At 38.2% G+C, this 10816-nt stretch overlaps 2 protein-coding genes across 3 annotated transcripts; both read left to right on the top strand.

Moving 5' to 3' along the window:
* Positions 1-313: 313 nt before the first annotated feature.
* nprl2 (NPR2 like, GATOR1 complex subunit) lies at positions 314-5956 on the top strand. Its single transcript, XM_079342293.1, has 12 exons — positions 314-467; positions 694-767; positions 1542-1633; positions 1771-1939; positions 2047-2155; positions 2861-2997; positions 3784-3881; positions 4176-4212; positions 5022-5115; positions 5230-5347; positions 5452-5594; positions 5677-5956. Exons 1-12 carry the CDS (start codon positions 401-403, stop codon positions 5742-5744), a joined length of 1206 nt encoding a protein of 401 aa, XP_079198419.1. The 5' UTR covers positions 314-400; the 3' UTR covers positions 5745-5956.
* Positions 5957-6522: 566 nt separating this feature from the next.
* Positions 6523-10583, top strand: zmynd10 (zinc finger, MYND-type containing 10). Of its 2 annotated transcripts, none has more exons than XM_079342292.1 (12): positions 6523-6615; positions 7531-7639; positions 7749-7865; positions 7951-8004; positions 8164-8316; positions 8399-8487; positions 8596-8690; positions 8770-8942; positions 9397-9522; positions 9630-9751; positions 9845-9970; positions 10301-10583. In XM_079342292.1, the coding sequence occupies exons 2-12, from the start codon at positions 7568-7570 to the stop codon at positions 10398-10400; spliced, it is 1227 nt and encodes a 408-aa protein (XP_079198418.1). In that variant the 5' UTR covers positions 6523-6615; positions 7531-7567; the 3' UTR covers positions 10401-10583. The 2 variants fall into 2 exon arrangements, with proteins under 2 accessions (XP_079198418.1, XP_079198417.1); XM_079342291.1 differs by having other exon boundaries at positions 6532-6757.
* Positions 10584-10816: the final 233 nt, after the last annotated feature.

Here is a 10816-nt window from a genome sequence, read left to right as displayed (position 1 = left end):
TGTAAAATATTTGCTTATCAGCTTCACATTGAGCCCTGATAGTCCGGAGGTTTCGTTTTTATTAGACTGAACATGTTTCTTGCTAATCTAGGTATTTTACATCATCTCATAATATCATTTATACATCGAACTTCTGCTCAAAAAAGGCGTAGCATCACAGAATCTTATTTTTTTTTAATCTACCTAAGACTATGTACAATACCACTTTTCCACAGAACCGTACATCTCTGTATGCGCAAAAGTTAAACAATGAAACGATTTAAAACAGGAAATGTATGATACATATTTGCATTGGTTAATAAATCACCCATGCGCTTCAATCAAATGTTCAGTTACGACTTCCGGTATTTGTGTTGCTAAATTACGAGGTGTCCCTGAAGCCGTCGTTATTGTTGTTCCCATGTCTAGTATTCTTAAATGTTTCGACTATTGGATATCTATTGGACCATCACGGTGTTTTCTTCAAAGTACGGTGATAACACGTTTACTGGAACGTAGTTCAGAGCCCGGACCGGCTAAATATATTTCACAGGTGTTAATGAGCCTGCCTTTTAAACATTAAAACTAGAAGCTGACAGCTAGCTTAAGTTGCTAAATAACAGTGAAAGAAGACAGTAGATTTTGTTGTAAAACTAAAAGGGATTTGACTGAATATTGACTGAATTATTATTACTATTATTTTTTTTACGATAGGCATGGCAACTGGTATCGAGTGTATCTTTTTCAGTGAGTTTCACCCCACACTGGGTCCTAAAATTACATATCAGGTAAGTGTTTAATATGTTATGTGGGCTTTCACATTATAGTCAAATATACTTTGATGAAGTGGACAGATTAGTGTCATATTGTTTACCATTAAGTGTCTGAATAATTGTTGTAGAGGGGTGTGTGAGGGATTTGGGTTGTGTAAGATAAATGAATGGGATATAATTGTGCATCTTTTATTCATTTATTTATTTATCTCTTTGTGTCTCGGGGTATAAATGTATATGAATCTCATGTGATCCTAAGTTCACTCTTTAACAGTATAATGTAAGTCATGTGTCATGTTATATAGCTTGGCATGAGAATGTAAATTAGACCGTGTGCTGGAAAGCATGACATCTCATTAGAAATAATTCTAAATATGTGTGTCCTTAATTTGAAGTTATGGTATGGTAATTTCATGTTAGAAACGTAAGGTGTGGGAAGTCATTTTAACTTTTTTTTCATGTTTAATATTTGGAACAAGCTTTCCAAGTAATAACACCATAAATCTAACAGAGATTCATCCGTATGTCGGAGGGGATTATAGACCATCGACAAAGGCTTAGTCTTGGATCATATTATGAATCTGTAATGGCTTTTAGGTACTTAAAAAAAAAAGAAAAAAGATATTTGAATATTCTTTGATGGGAAAACGCATTTCAATCTTTGAAACAAGCAGCAGTCCTGGGGTAGACTCTGCGTTGTTGCATTGTATTCATAGTGAAATAAAAATGACAGCCATTGATCTTGTGAATGTTTTTACATTTAGTGTCTCCTTTGTCCTCTTCTGACAGGTTCCAGAGGATTATATTTCCAGGGAGCTGTTTGACACAGTTCAAGTTTATATTATTACCAAGCCAGAACTTCAGAACAAATTAATAACAGTGTATGTAATCAAACACCCCTCGCCTGTCTCTTCCATCATTCAGTTTTTCACCATGAAATCTGTGTTTACAACAACGCTTCATTTTTTATTTTATTTTTAATTCAACTATCCTTTCGTGCCTTTTATATCTATTTCAGCACTGCCATGGGGAAAAAGTTAATAGGTTGTCCTGTGTGCATCGAACATAAGAAGTACAGTCGAAATGCCCTCCTGTTTAACCTCGGCCTGGTCTGTGATGCTCAGACTAACACCTGTGCCCTGGAGCCACTTGTGAAGAAGCTTTCTGGATACCTCACTACTCTGGAGGTGGTGAATAATGCAGATCTCTTTTTTTTTTTTCACATGTAGTCAAGTTTGAAGTCATAATTAGTCTCAGAGATGATCTTTAATCTTTTTGCCCACTTGCACCGCAGCTGGAGAGCGGCTTCATATCAAAGGAGGAGAGCAAGCAGAAACTTTTACCCATCATGTCAACCTTGTTGGAAGATCTTAATGCCACAGGAGCCTGCACACTGCCTATAGGTACGTTTATGTATCAAACCCTGTTTGTTACAGTTTTTTTTAACGTGGAAAATAACCACAACTAAGTGCTGGTAAAATGCAAATTGTCTATGTGTAATAAGTGTGTTAATAGGTTACACAGTTAAAGTTATTTATTTATAAAAGTGTGTAAGTAGAATACCCATTTGTTGTTGCTTCTCCTTTTGTTTCAGTTGAACCAAAGTCACAGGTCAAAGTGCCTTAAATTAAAAGTTAGGGATACCTTTGTTTTATAAATGATAAATACCGTCCCACACATGGGAACAGTTATTCGGATAAATGCTGACAAGGATCTATTCAGAAAAGGTCGAGTTATCGTCTAAACGTAGCATGACAAACTCCCCCAGAAATGAAAAGGTAAACGTACAGTAACATGCCTTCCTGTTCAGTGAAAAGGACGCCTGTGTGATCTCTACACTGTTCAAACTGACGCTGCGAAAACTGATCAAAAGGAAGGATGGATTCAATAATCATATTGATCATTTTAAAGTGGTTACTTAATAACAATTATGACCAGTGGTTTGCTATATTCTCCACTTTGTCATTTTCCGTGGAAGAAAAACAGCAGTTACCTCTCACTGTATACCACCATAATAAAATGATTTTGCTTTTGAACATCAAATGTTGGTACGACGACCATGATAATTGTCAGGATCTTTTTCAATTCTCTTCTTTTACTGAATCCAGATGAATCTAATACCATCAACTTAAAACTGATCCAGCTACGAAAGGACCCCCCGATCGTGCAGGAGTATGATGTCCCTGTCTTCACTCAGTGCAAAGAACTTTTTATCAAGTCTCAGTGGGATCTCACCACTCAGCAGGTAGGCTATGTGGCTGATGTCAGCAGACGAAGGAGAACGATTTTGTCATGAACTCACAGTTATTATTTTAGGACAGGACTGGAGGTTAAAATTAGGGCCCAACCGATATGGAATTGTTGGGGCTGATACTGATATAGATATTAAAGGTAGGGTAGGTCATTTTTGAAAACTAGCATGATATTTGGGGATCGTCTTCGCCATTCTCCATAATCACTCACTCCCTCCCTTCTGTGCTCCCTCAAAAGCCCCGCTCCTCGATTGATATAATAATAATAATACATTTTATTCGAGGGCGCCTTTCAAAAAACCCAAGGAAACCTTACATGCAAGATTTTAAGATATCATTCTTAAATTAATTTTTAGAGATAGATGGATAGATATTGATACACACATTCCTTGAGTTGATCCCTCAAATGCAGTTATCATACACCTATGGAAAAGATTTAAAAATAAATAAAACACTTAACTGGAAAGTAAATGTGCATGTACGTGCTTCACCTCTTGACACTCTGGAGGGTGATCATGCTTGTTGTATTCCATGTAACACACTCTGCCGGTACAATGATACTCAAATGAAATGCTATTTGACTTGTGGATAAATAGTAGCCGATTCCAACAGTAGTATATCCTATCGGCCGGCCATTTAGCAAGTCGGGCTCTAGATAAAATGTGTGAGGAAAAGCTGTTTCAGGTTACATAATGGGCTGTTGTTGCTATAATTAATGAATTAATCAGGGGCTTAGAATACGCCAATAATTATGGTTTTATGTTTATTGTGCCCTGCAGATCCTGCCCTATATCGATGGTTTCCGACACATCCAAAAAATCTCGGCTGAAGCAGACGTAGAGCTGAATCTGGTCCGCATTGCTGTGCAGAATCTGCTGTAAGTACAACTGAGCAAATAAAGGGCACCACACACCAGGGCAGCCCGACATGAGTCAAAACACCATCAGGCTTTGTTTTCTATGTACACTGGCATCGTCCCAGGTTCAAGCACAACAACACGTCAGGAGAAAACACTATCCTGTTTCTCAGCGCTGCTCGTGATCTTTTTTGGGGGAAATGTCATATTTATCACATTTACTCTGTAAATTGTTCAATGCTCCAGGGCTTAGTGTGTTGTGTGTTGCACTATGGTGTTATGAGACTTATTATTAAATCCTTCTTTTTCCTCCAGGTATTATGGGGCTGTGACCTTGGTGTCAATCTACCAGGTACAAAGTTTAACTCCCACAACACAGCACACAAGACTAATCCCTGTTATTCTGTTTGCGGTGTAATACTAGGGCCACTGTTTGTTTGTCTTTACTTTTTACATAAGAACTTTTCGCACAATGATAACAACTAGTAAATAGTACACATTTTTATTTACAAAACACAAGAAGCTGAGCTCATGGAGTGATCAATACATTGTGTCATCTTGGGGGGTTCTTGCACGTCATGCATAAATAAACCATGAAAGATCTGGCTCAATAAATGCACCATTCCCCCCACTGTTCCCACTCCACTGTTGTGTAGCCATAAGTGAAAGATGTAGTTGTTTAACAATATCGATGAGGAGGCCAGCAGTAGAACAGTTTTTCTAGAGCCAATATTTCTGAATGTTTGCTTGAGCCCAGCAAAATCCTGAGTACCCATTTCAGCAGGGATGTGTTAAAGAAAGAGAGAGGTGAATGTTGTGGGGGAGGATGATTGAAAAAAGGACTTAAATTTAAATTCTACAAGAGAAATGTTTGATATATCTTGAGGGGAAATGGGGTTATGGTGAGAAATATCTGCTTTATATATGACAAGTCTGAGCTTACAGACTGATTTCAACTATTAACTAAGAGAGTAAAAAAGTCCTTAACTGCACAAAATGTTCTTTTTCAAATATACTTACTCAATACTATATACTGCAGAAGGTTTCATTTTGAAATTTTAAGAGTACTCCTTTTTTAGTGTCGCTGGTTTTTCTTTGTCATAGACATTATAGGGTCTGTTTAATATGCTGATCATCGTGTGCATTTATCTCTGTCCACAGTATTCAAATGTATATTGCACAACGCCTAAAGTCCAGAACCTCATAGATGACAAGTCCATTCAGGAGGAGTGCCTCAGCTACGTCACAAAGCAGGGTAAACCAGAGTCGCCGCTGTTGAAATGAAGTGTGACACTTGTCATGCATATTGAGACGTATATATTGATATAAACCTATAATTATTAGTCATTTGTATATAACTGTCTTTCAGGTCAGAAGCGTGCCAGTCTGAGAGATGTGTTCCAGCTGTACTGCGGATTGAGTCCAGGAACTACAGTCCGGGATCTTTGTGCACGCTACTCGCAGCAGCTTCAGAGGGTTGATGAGAGGTGAGCATCAATCACCTTATCACATTCTGAGAAGACTTTAGAGCTCTGGGAAAGTAAGGTCAGAGTGGCACTTATTTTTATTTGTCTCATGTGTTGCCTTTCAGGAGGCTGATCCAATTTGGACTGATGAAGTGTCTGATTCGACGGCTGCAGAAATATCCCGTGAAAGTGATCCGCGATGAACGGAGCAGGCTGCCTCGACTTTACACTGGCTGTCACAGTTATGATGAGATCTGCTGTAAAACAGGCAGGTTTTAAAGCTGTTATTAATATAACAGATTTATATGAAGTGAGTAAAAGCAACATGTTTACATTTGTATATTTTATAGGGATCAGTTACCAGGAGCTGGACGAACGTTTGGAAAATGATCCCAACATTGTGATATGCTGGAAGTGATGTGACATGAACAGAGCAACAGCCAACAGAGATGCCTCAACCAAAGATGCCTTCAGTTAGCGGAGTAACACTGGAAACAGAAGCAGTATTTTCAACTTTATTTTTTAGAGCTTTTTTTAATGACATTTGTCTTCAGGTCAAGTGAGGAGGATGATGTTTACTAATATTGTAAAAAGGAAACTGTGATTAATAAAATACATTGTATAACTGTGTGACATTGTTTAAATCAGAGCTCTAAAACATCTTAAAGGGATACTTCACTTCCAAATACATTTTCTCGTCTCAGGGCAAAATGAGAGCTGGATTCACGACCATTCTACACTACCATGTTTCTAATGATACAAAGCTTAATGCAAATGGATGAAGTATCCCTTTAAATTATGCATAAGTTGTCATTTTTAAGACAGAAAGAAAGAAAGCATGCTCTCATCTCATTGATCAGGCTGATTCATATTTCTTCAATAGTAAGTTGAGTTCTGTACTGTTTGAGGAAGGTTAACCTACTTATTGTTAACCATATTTTACTTGAACCTTTATAGATTTTTTAAGCACTACAGTTTATGAACCGTAATACATATTAAAGGTTTATTGCTCAGTCTTTATCAAAGTACCTTAGCAGTAGTTTAAACACTAAATAATGGTAGTCACACATTTTACTTAAAACATTTAAGTATATTTTGCTTGTAATATTTGCTTTAATTTTGCTGTGTATGCCTTTGTAGACACTATTTCTTGGAGATGCAGCGCCCCTCTGTGGCGGCATGGAGGTCTTGCACTCCGTTTGAGCCTATAGTTGACAGTCACCATGACAACCAATGGGCGATTAGATATCGTATACATTAGTTAACTTCGACGGACTGAAGAAAACACCGTAAGATATTTATGATTAACTTGAGTTTTTAAGGAGTCATTTCTAACAACAACATGGACATGTCTGTACTTCTTCCTGTCGAAGCAGAGGGCTTTGTTCAAAGTCTGCAAACTCTGTCTCTGAAGGAAGTAGGCTCTTCGAGGTAAGATGAACCAGCTCGCTATACAGCCAAAGTGCTTTGTTAATGTTCAGAAAGAGAAGCGTTCAAAAGCAATCAATTTAGGGACAGCTCAATAACCTTTATCTTATTTCCTTAGAGTTCTTAAATGTGAATTAAACAGTCTCGGGTACAGCTAGACTATCATTTCAGTCAGCCTGCGCCTGTCCTGCTGCCTGCACTTTGATTTTGTTCGCATTCAAGCCTTTGTTTTAACTTCAATTCAATTATAACTCGTCAATAAGTAGCCTATGGAAACGTATGTACTATCAATCAATCAATCTTTATTTATATAGCATCAATTCATAACAGGCGTTATCTCGAGACACTTTACAAAAGCAGGTAAAGGACCTTACTGTTTATCTGTTAACATTAACGAAAGAGCAGGTAACAAGACCATGCTCATTGTTATGTTTACAAAAAGCAGGTAAAGGACCTTACCTTACTTATAGTTATATATTGTGTTGCTGTTATCCTTTTGTTTTCCAGTTCAAAAAAGAAATTATAAATACTTCTAGATCTGAAAGACTGATTTATGGGGCTGTTTTCTCTTGAAAAGTAGTAGGCTGTAGCCTACTGGCAACTTAGTAACATAATCTGAATATTAACTAAATACATTTTTAGTCTCAAGCGATCAGTCTGCCTCTGATTTTTGGGGAGCTAATTTGGGATATGTGATGAATGTGAGTGAGTATCTCTGGCAAGGTTATGAAAACAATGATTTGCTGTGTCATGTTTTTTTTCTTCTGTGTTGACAGGTGGTTTAAACAACACGAGTACATAGAGAAACTGAACATGCAGGCAATATTGAACGCTTCTGCCACATACGATGAGTTTGTCAAGGAGCTCCTGGTGTCACATGGAAAGGTATCGACGGCCTTTTACATCAGATTTGTTACGGAATGTTACACTTGACAGTACAATTTAGACATCAGAATTTTATTTTTTTTGAACTACTTTTCCCTCCCTTCTGAAGATATCGGTTCTGGTTGCTGAAATGATCCTTGTTGAAGTGTGGAAACACAAAGTTTTCCCAATCCTATGTAAACTGCGGGATTTTAATCCCAAGAACACATTTCACCTTTACATGGTGGTGAGTACACAAGATTGAAAAGAATGACGATCATCCCTTAGTGCTCATAGCTGATGTTGTGTGCTCTTTAATGTCTCCTTCTTAGATCCACCATGAAGCCACGATAATAAACCTGCTTGAAACCATAATGTTTCACAAGGTCAGTGAGTACACCAAAACATAACCTTAAATGATATCAGTGTGCAACATGTTTTATAAGTCAAAGCCTGTTAATTTCAAGGAGGCAGTTCATCTCTCTGCTCTTTTTTGGCATTTGGCTTTAGTTGAATTCATGACTAAATGTTTGAGTATTGTGTAGGATTCCTGTGAGGCAGCTGGTGACTCTGTGCTCGACTTGGTGGATTACTGCCACCGCAAACTCACCCTGCTCGCCGGCAAAGCAACGAGGGAAGGCAACAAGACTCATGGAGACAAAAAACTGAGAGGGAGCACAGCTATGTCCTCTATGGAGGTACTACAGGCTGTTATGTTTGTTTAGAACTATGAATTAAGTTAATCCACTCATCACATCAGTCGTTTTTCTTTTTGTGAAGGAGTTACAGTCACAGAACGCTGACGTGGAATTTGAAATCTCCTTGAAGGCGCTCTCTGTGCTGCGCTACATCACGGATCACACTGACTGGTAAAGCTGTGGCCTGGTTCTGTTTCTCACAACAGAAAGAATCATTAAGTTGAATTGATAAACCATGTCTAGCTAACAGAAATAAAGAATGTGTTTTCTGTTTTACAGCATCAGTGTCATTAACCGCATGCTGTGCACCCACAACATGCCGTGCGTGCTTGTTCAGCTGATTGACTGCTGTCCTTGGAGCCGCTGTAAAGAAGGTACAACTATCACAGATGCCTTGTTGAAAGTCGTCTTTACATAGTTACATGTATACATATTCAATGTGTGTTCCTTCAGGTGTGGTGGAAAAATATGTAAATGGCAAATGGCAGAAGATTCCTTCTGTGGACTATTTAAAGATGACCAAACTTGATGGTCAGGTCTGGATCTCACTTTACAATCTGCTGCTGAGGGAGGACTGCCAGAGGAAGTATGACTTCAACAGCTTCAACAAGAGCCAGCTTCTGAAGGTATTCAGTGGTTTGAGCGTTCACTGGCGCCATACAGCTGTCTGTGTTTTCTGACATTCTTTAATATGAAGGCTGCATTGCTGCTCTATGACATTGGATCATCACTGTTATAACTGATCTTATATATCATCAATCACCTCCTCATCCCCTGCAGAGTGCCTGCTGTGTGTTATCTGTTTACAGAAGCATAGGAAGTGTTCGCGTGCCAGATCATTGTCCTCCTTGTTCTTAAAACACAGATTCAGTTTCCAAGGGTTGTTTTGACTAAGATGTTTCCTCCTATTATACGCTTTCTCATCCTCTTCCTGCCACATTAATTATATAAGCAGAGAGTCTTAGACGTCCTCTTCTTGTCACTCGTTTGTACATATACAGTCTTGTTTAAGTCATGTTTAAAGATTCTGACTTTGTCATTCTTGCTGCTGTTGTTGTTGTTTGTGTGTTCGTGTGCCAGCTACGCGGTTTTCTGACAGAGGTGCTAATCGATCAGCTGCCAAACCTGGTGGAACTGCAGCGTTTCCTGGCTCATCTTGCTGTCACGGACCCCAACCCGCCAAAGAAAGAACTCATTTTAGAACAAGTACACAGCCAAACAGAATTTACATCTTTTATTTATTTATTTTTTATTTATTTTTTTAACAACTGTCTGTCCATGTATGTTTACATTGCACCTGGCTTTGTGTATAGATCCCAGATATTTGGAACCACATTGTGAGAGAGAATTCTGGGAAGTGGAAGGGAATAGCCAAATACCAAGTCAAAGAAACATTCAACCCATCTGAAAGTGACTTAAGGCAACAGGCACAGAGGTAATGAGGAACAACACAGGGCTGAGTACTGAGGGAAGAGGGATAACTAAGTAACAGTATTATTTTTAAAAAAAGTTTTTTTTTTTTATTAAGGTTGGCTCAGACATACAACTTAGATGTGATGGAAAGTTTACTTCCTGAGAAGCCAAAGTGTGGCTCCTGTGGGAAAGAGGCTACGAAGAGGTGCTCGAGATGTCAGGGAGAGTGGTACTGTCTGAGGTAAGCCTTGGTTGCCTGAGGAAGTGTGGGTGATGGATGGATGGATGCACGGACGATTGATTGGCTGAATGGATTCATGGACAGAAAAAGTGGTCATGTGGATGAATGGACAAATTGACACATGGATGTCCATTTCTCAGTTGTGATCAATAAAGTACATCTATTGAATATAACAGTGTTTTATGATCATAAATTACATAACTCTCAATCCACAACTTTCTGGTATGTCTTGCTTTTAACTGAAATATAAATAATGTTTTTACTAGAGTAAGGGGATTTTGTTTCTGCTGAGTTTAAATCATGTCCTCCGTTTGTTTTTTTATTTTTCAGAGAATGTCAGGTAAAGCACTGGCCTAAACACAAGAAATCCTGCCAGCTGATGGCTGAGGCCACAGAGAAGATTCAGAGGGAGCTACAGATCAACAGCTAAGAGGGACAGAACAAAAGAGAACAGATATGCACGTGGATGATGCAGATTTGGATTTCTCTGCATTTTAAATAGGAAATCTTTCTTTTTTAGGAAACTGCAAAACTTCATTTACTGTTTCAGAATAGTGTGTTCCTTCCTATTATCATATATTGTGACACTGTGTTTAATAAATGTATCTTCCTACTTTTCTGTCAAGAGATTTTTTTCCCCTCACAATTCAGTGGAAGCAAATAAAAACGTGTATTCTGCCTATAGAATAAAAAGGGACATAGATCTCTTCAAATGACAACAAAAAAAATTCAAAAGCTTATCCACCTCAATTTAAACAGAGCTGCTTATTTCTGCTTAAAAATCCCTGCTGGATATGGTGGTTCCTCTTCTTGCTCAATATTCCTAAAGGTTATTTTCAGACTTGA

This window comes from Symphodus melops (assembly GCF_947650265.1).
Source record: "Symphodus melops genome assembly, chromosome: 4".
Lineage (NCBI taxonomy): Eukaryota > Metazoa > Chordata > Actinopteri > Labriformes > Labridae > Symphodus > Symphodus melops.
This window is presented reverse-complemented; position numbering and strand designations above follow the sequence as displayed.

Coding starts and splice junctions, on each gene's coding strand:
- nprl2 (XM_079342293.1), top strand. CDS start 401: ATGTCTAGTATTCTTAAATGTTTCGACTATTGGATATCTATTGGACCA. Junction 1,940..2,046: donor GATACCTCACTACTCTGGAG/GTGGTGAATAAT, acceptor CTTGCACCGCAG/CTGGAGAGCGGCTTCATATC. Junction 2,156..2,860: donor AGCCTGCACACTGCCTATAG/GTACGTTTATGT, acceptor TACTGAATCCAG/ATGAATCTAATACCATCAAC.
- zmynd10 (XM_079342291.1), top strand. CDS start 6,669: ATGGACATGTCTGTACTTCTTCCTGTCGAAGCAGAGGGCTTTGTTCAA. Junction 8,317..8,398: donor CAGCTATGTCCTCTATGGAG/GTACTACAGGCT, acceptor CTTTTTGTGAAG/GAGTTACAGTCACAGAACGC. Junction 8,488..8,595: donor ATCACGGATCACACTGACTG/GTAAAGCTGTGG, acceptor TCTGTTTTACAG/CATCAGTGTCATTAACCGCA.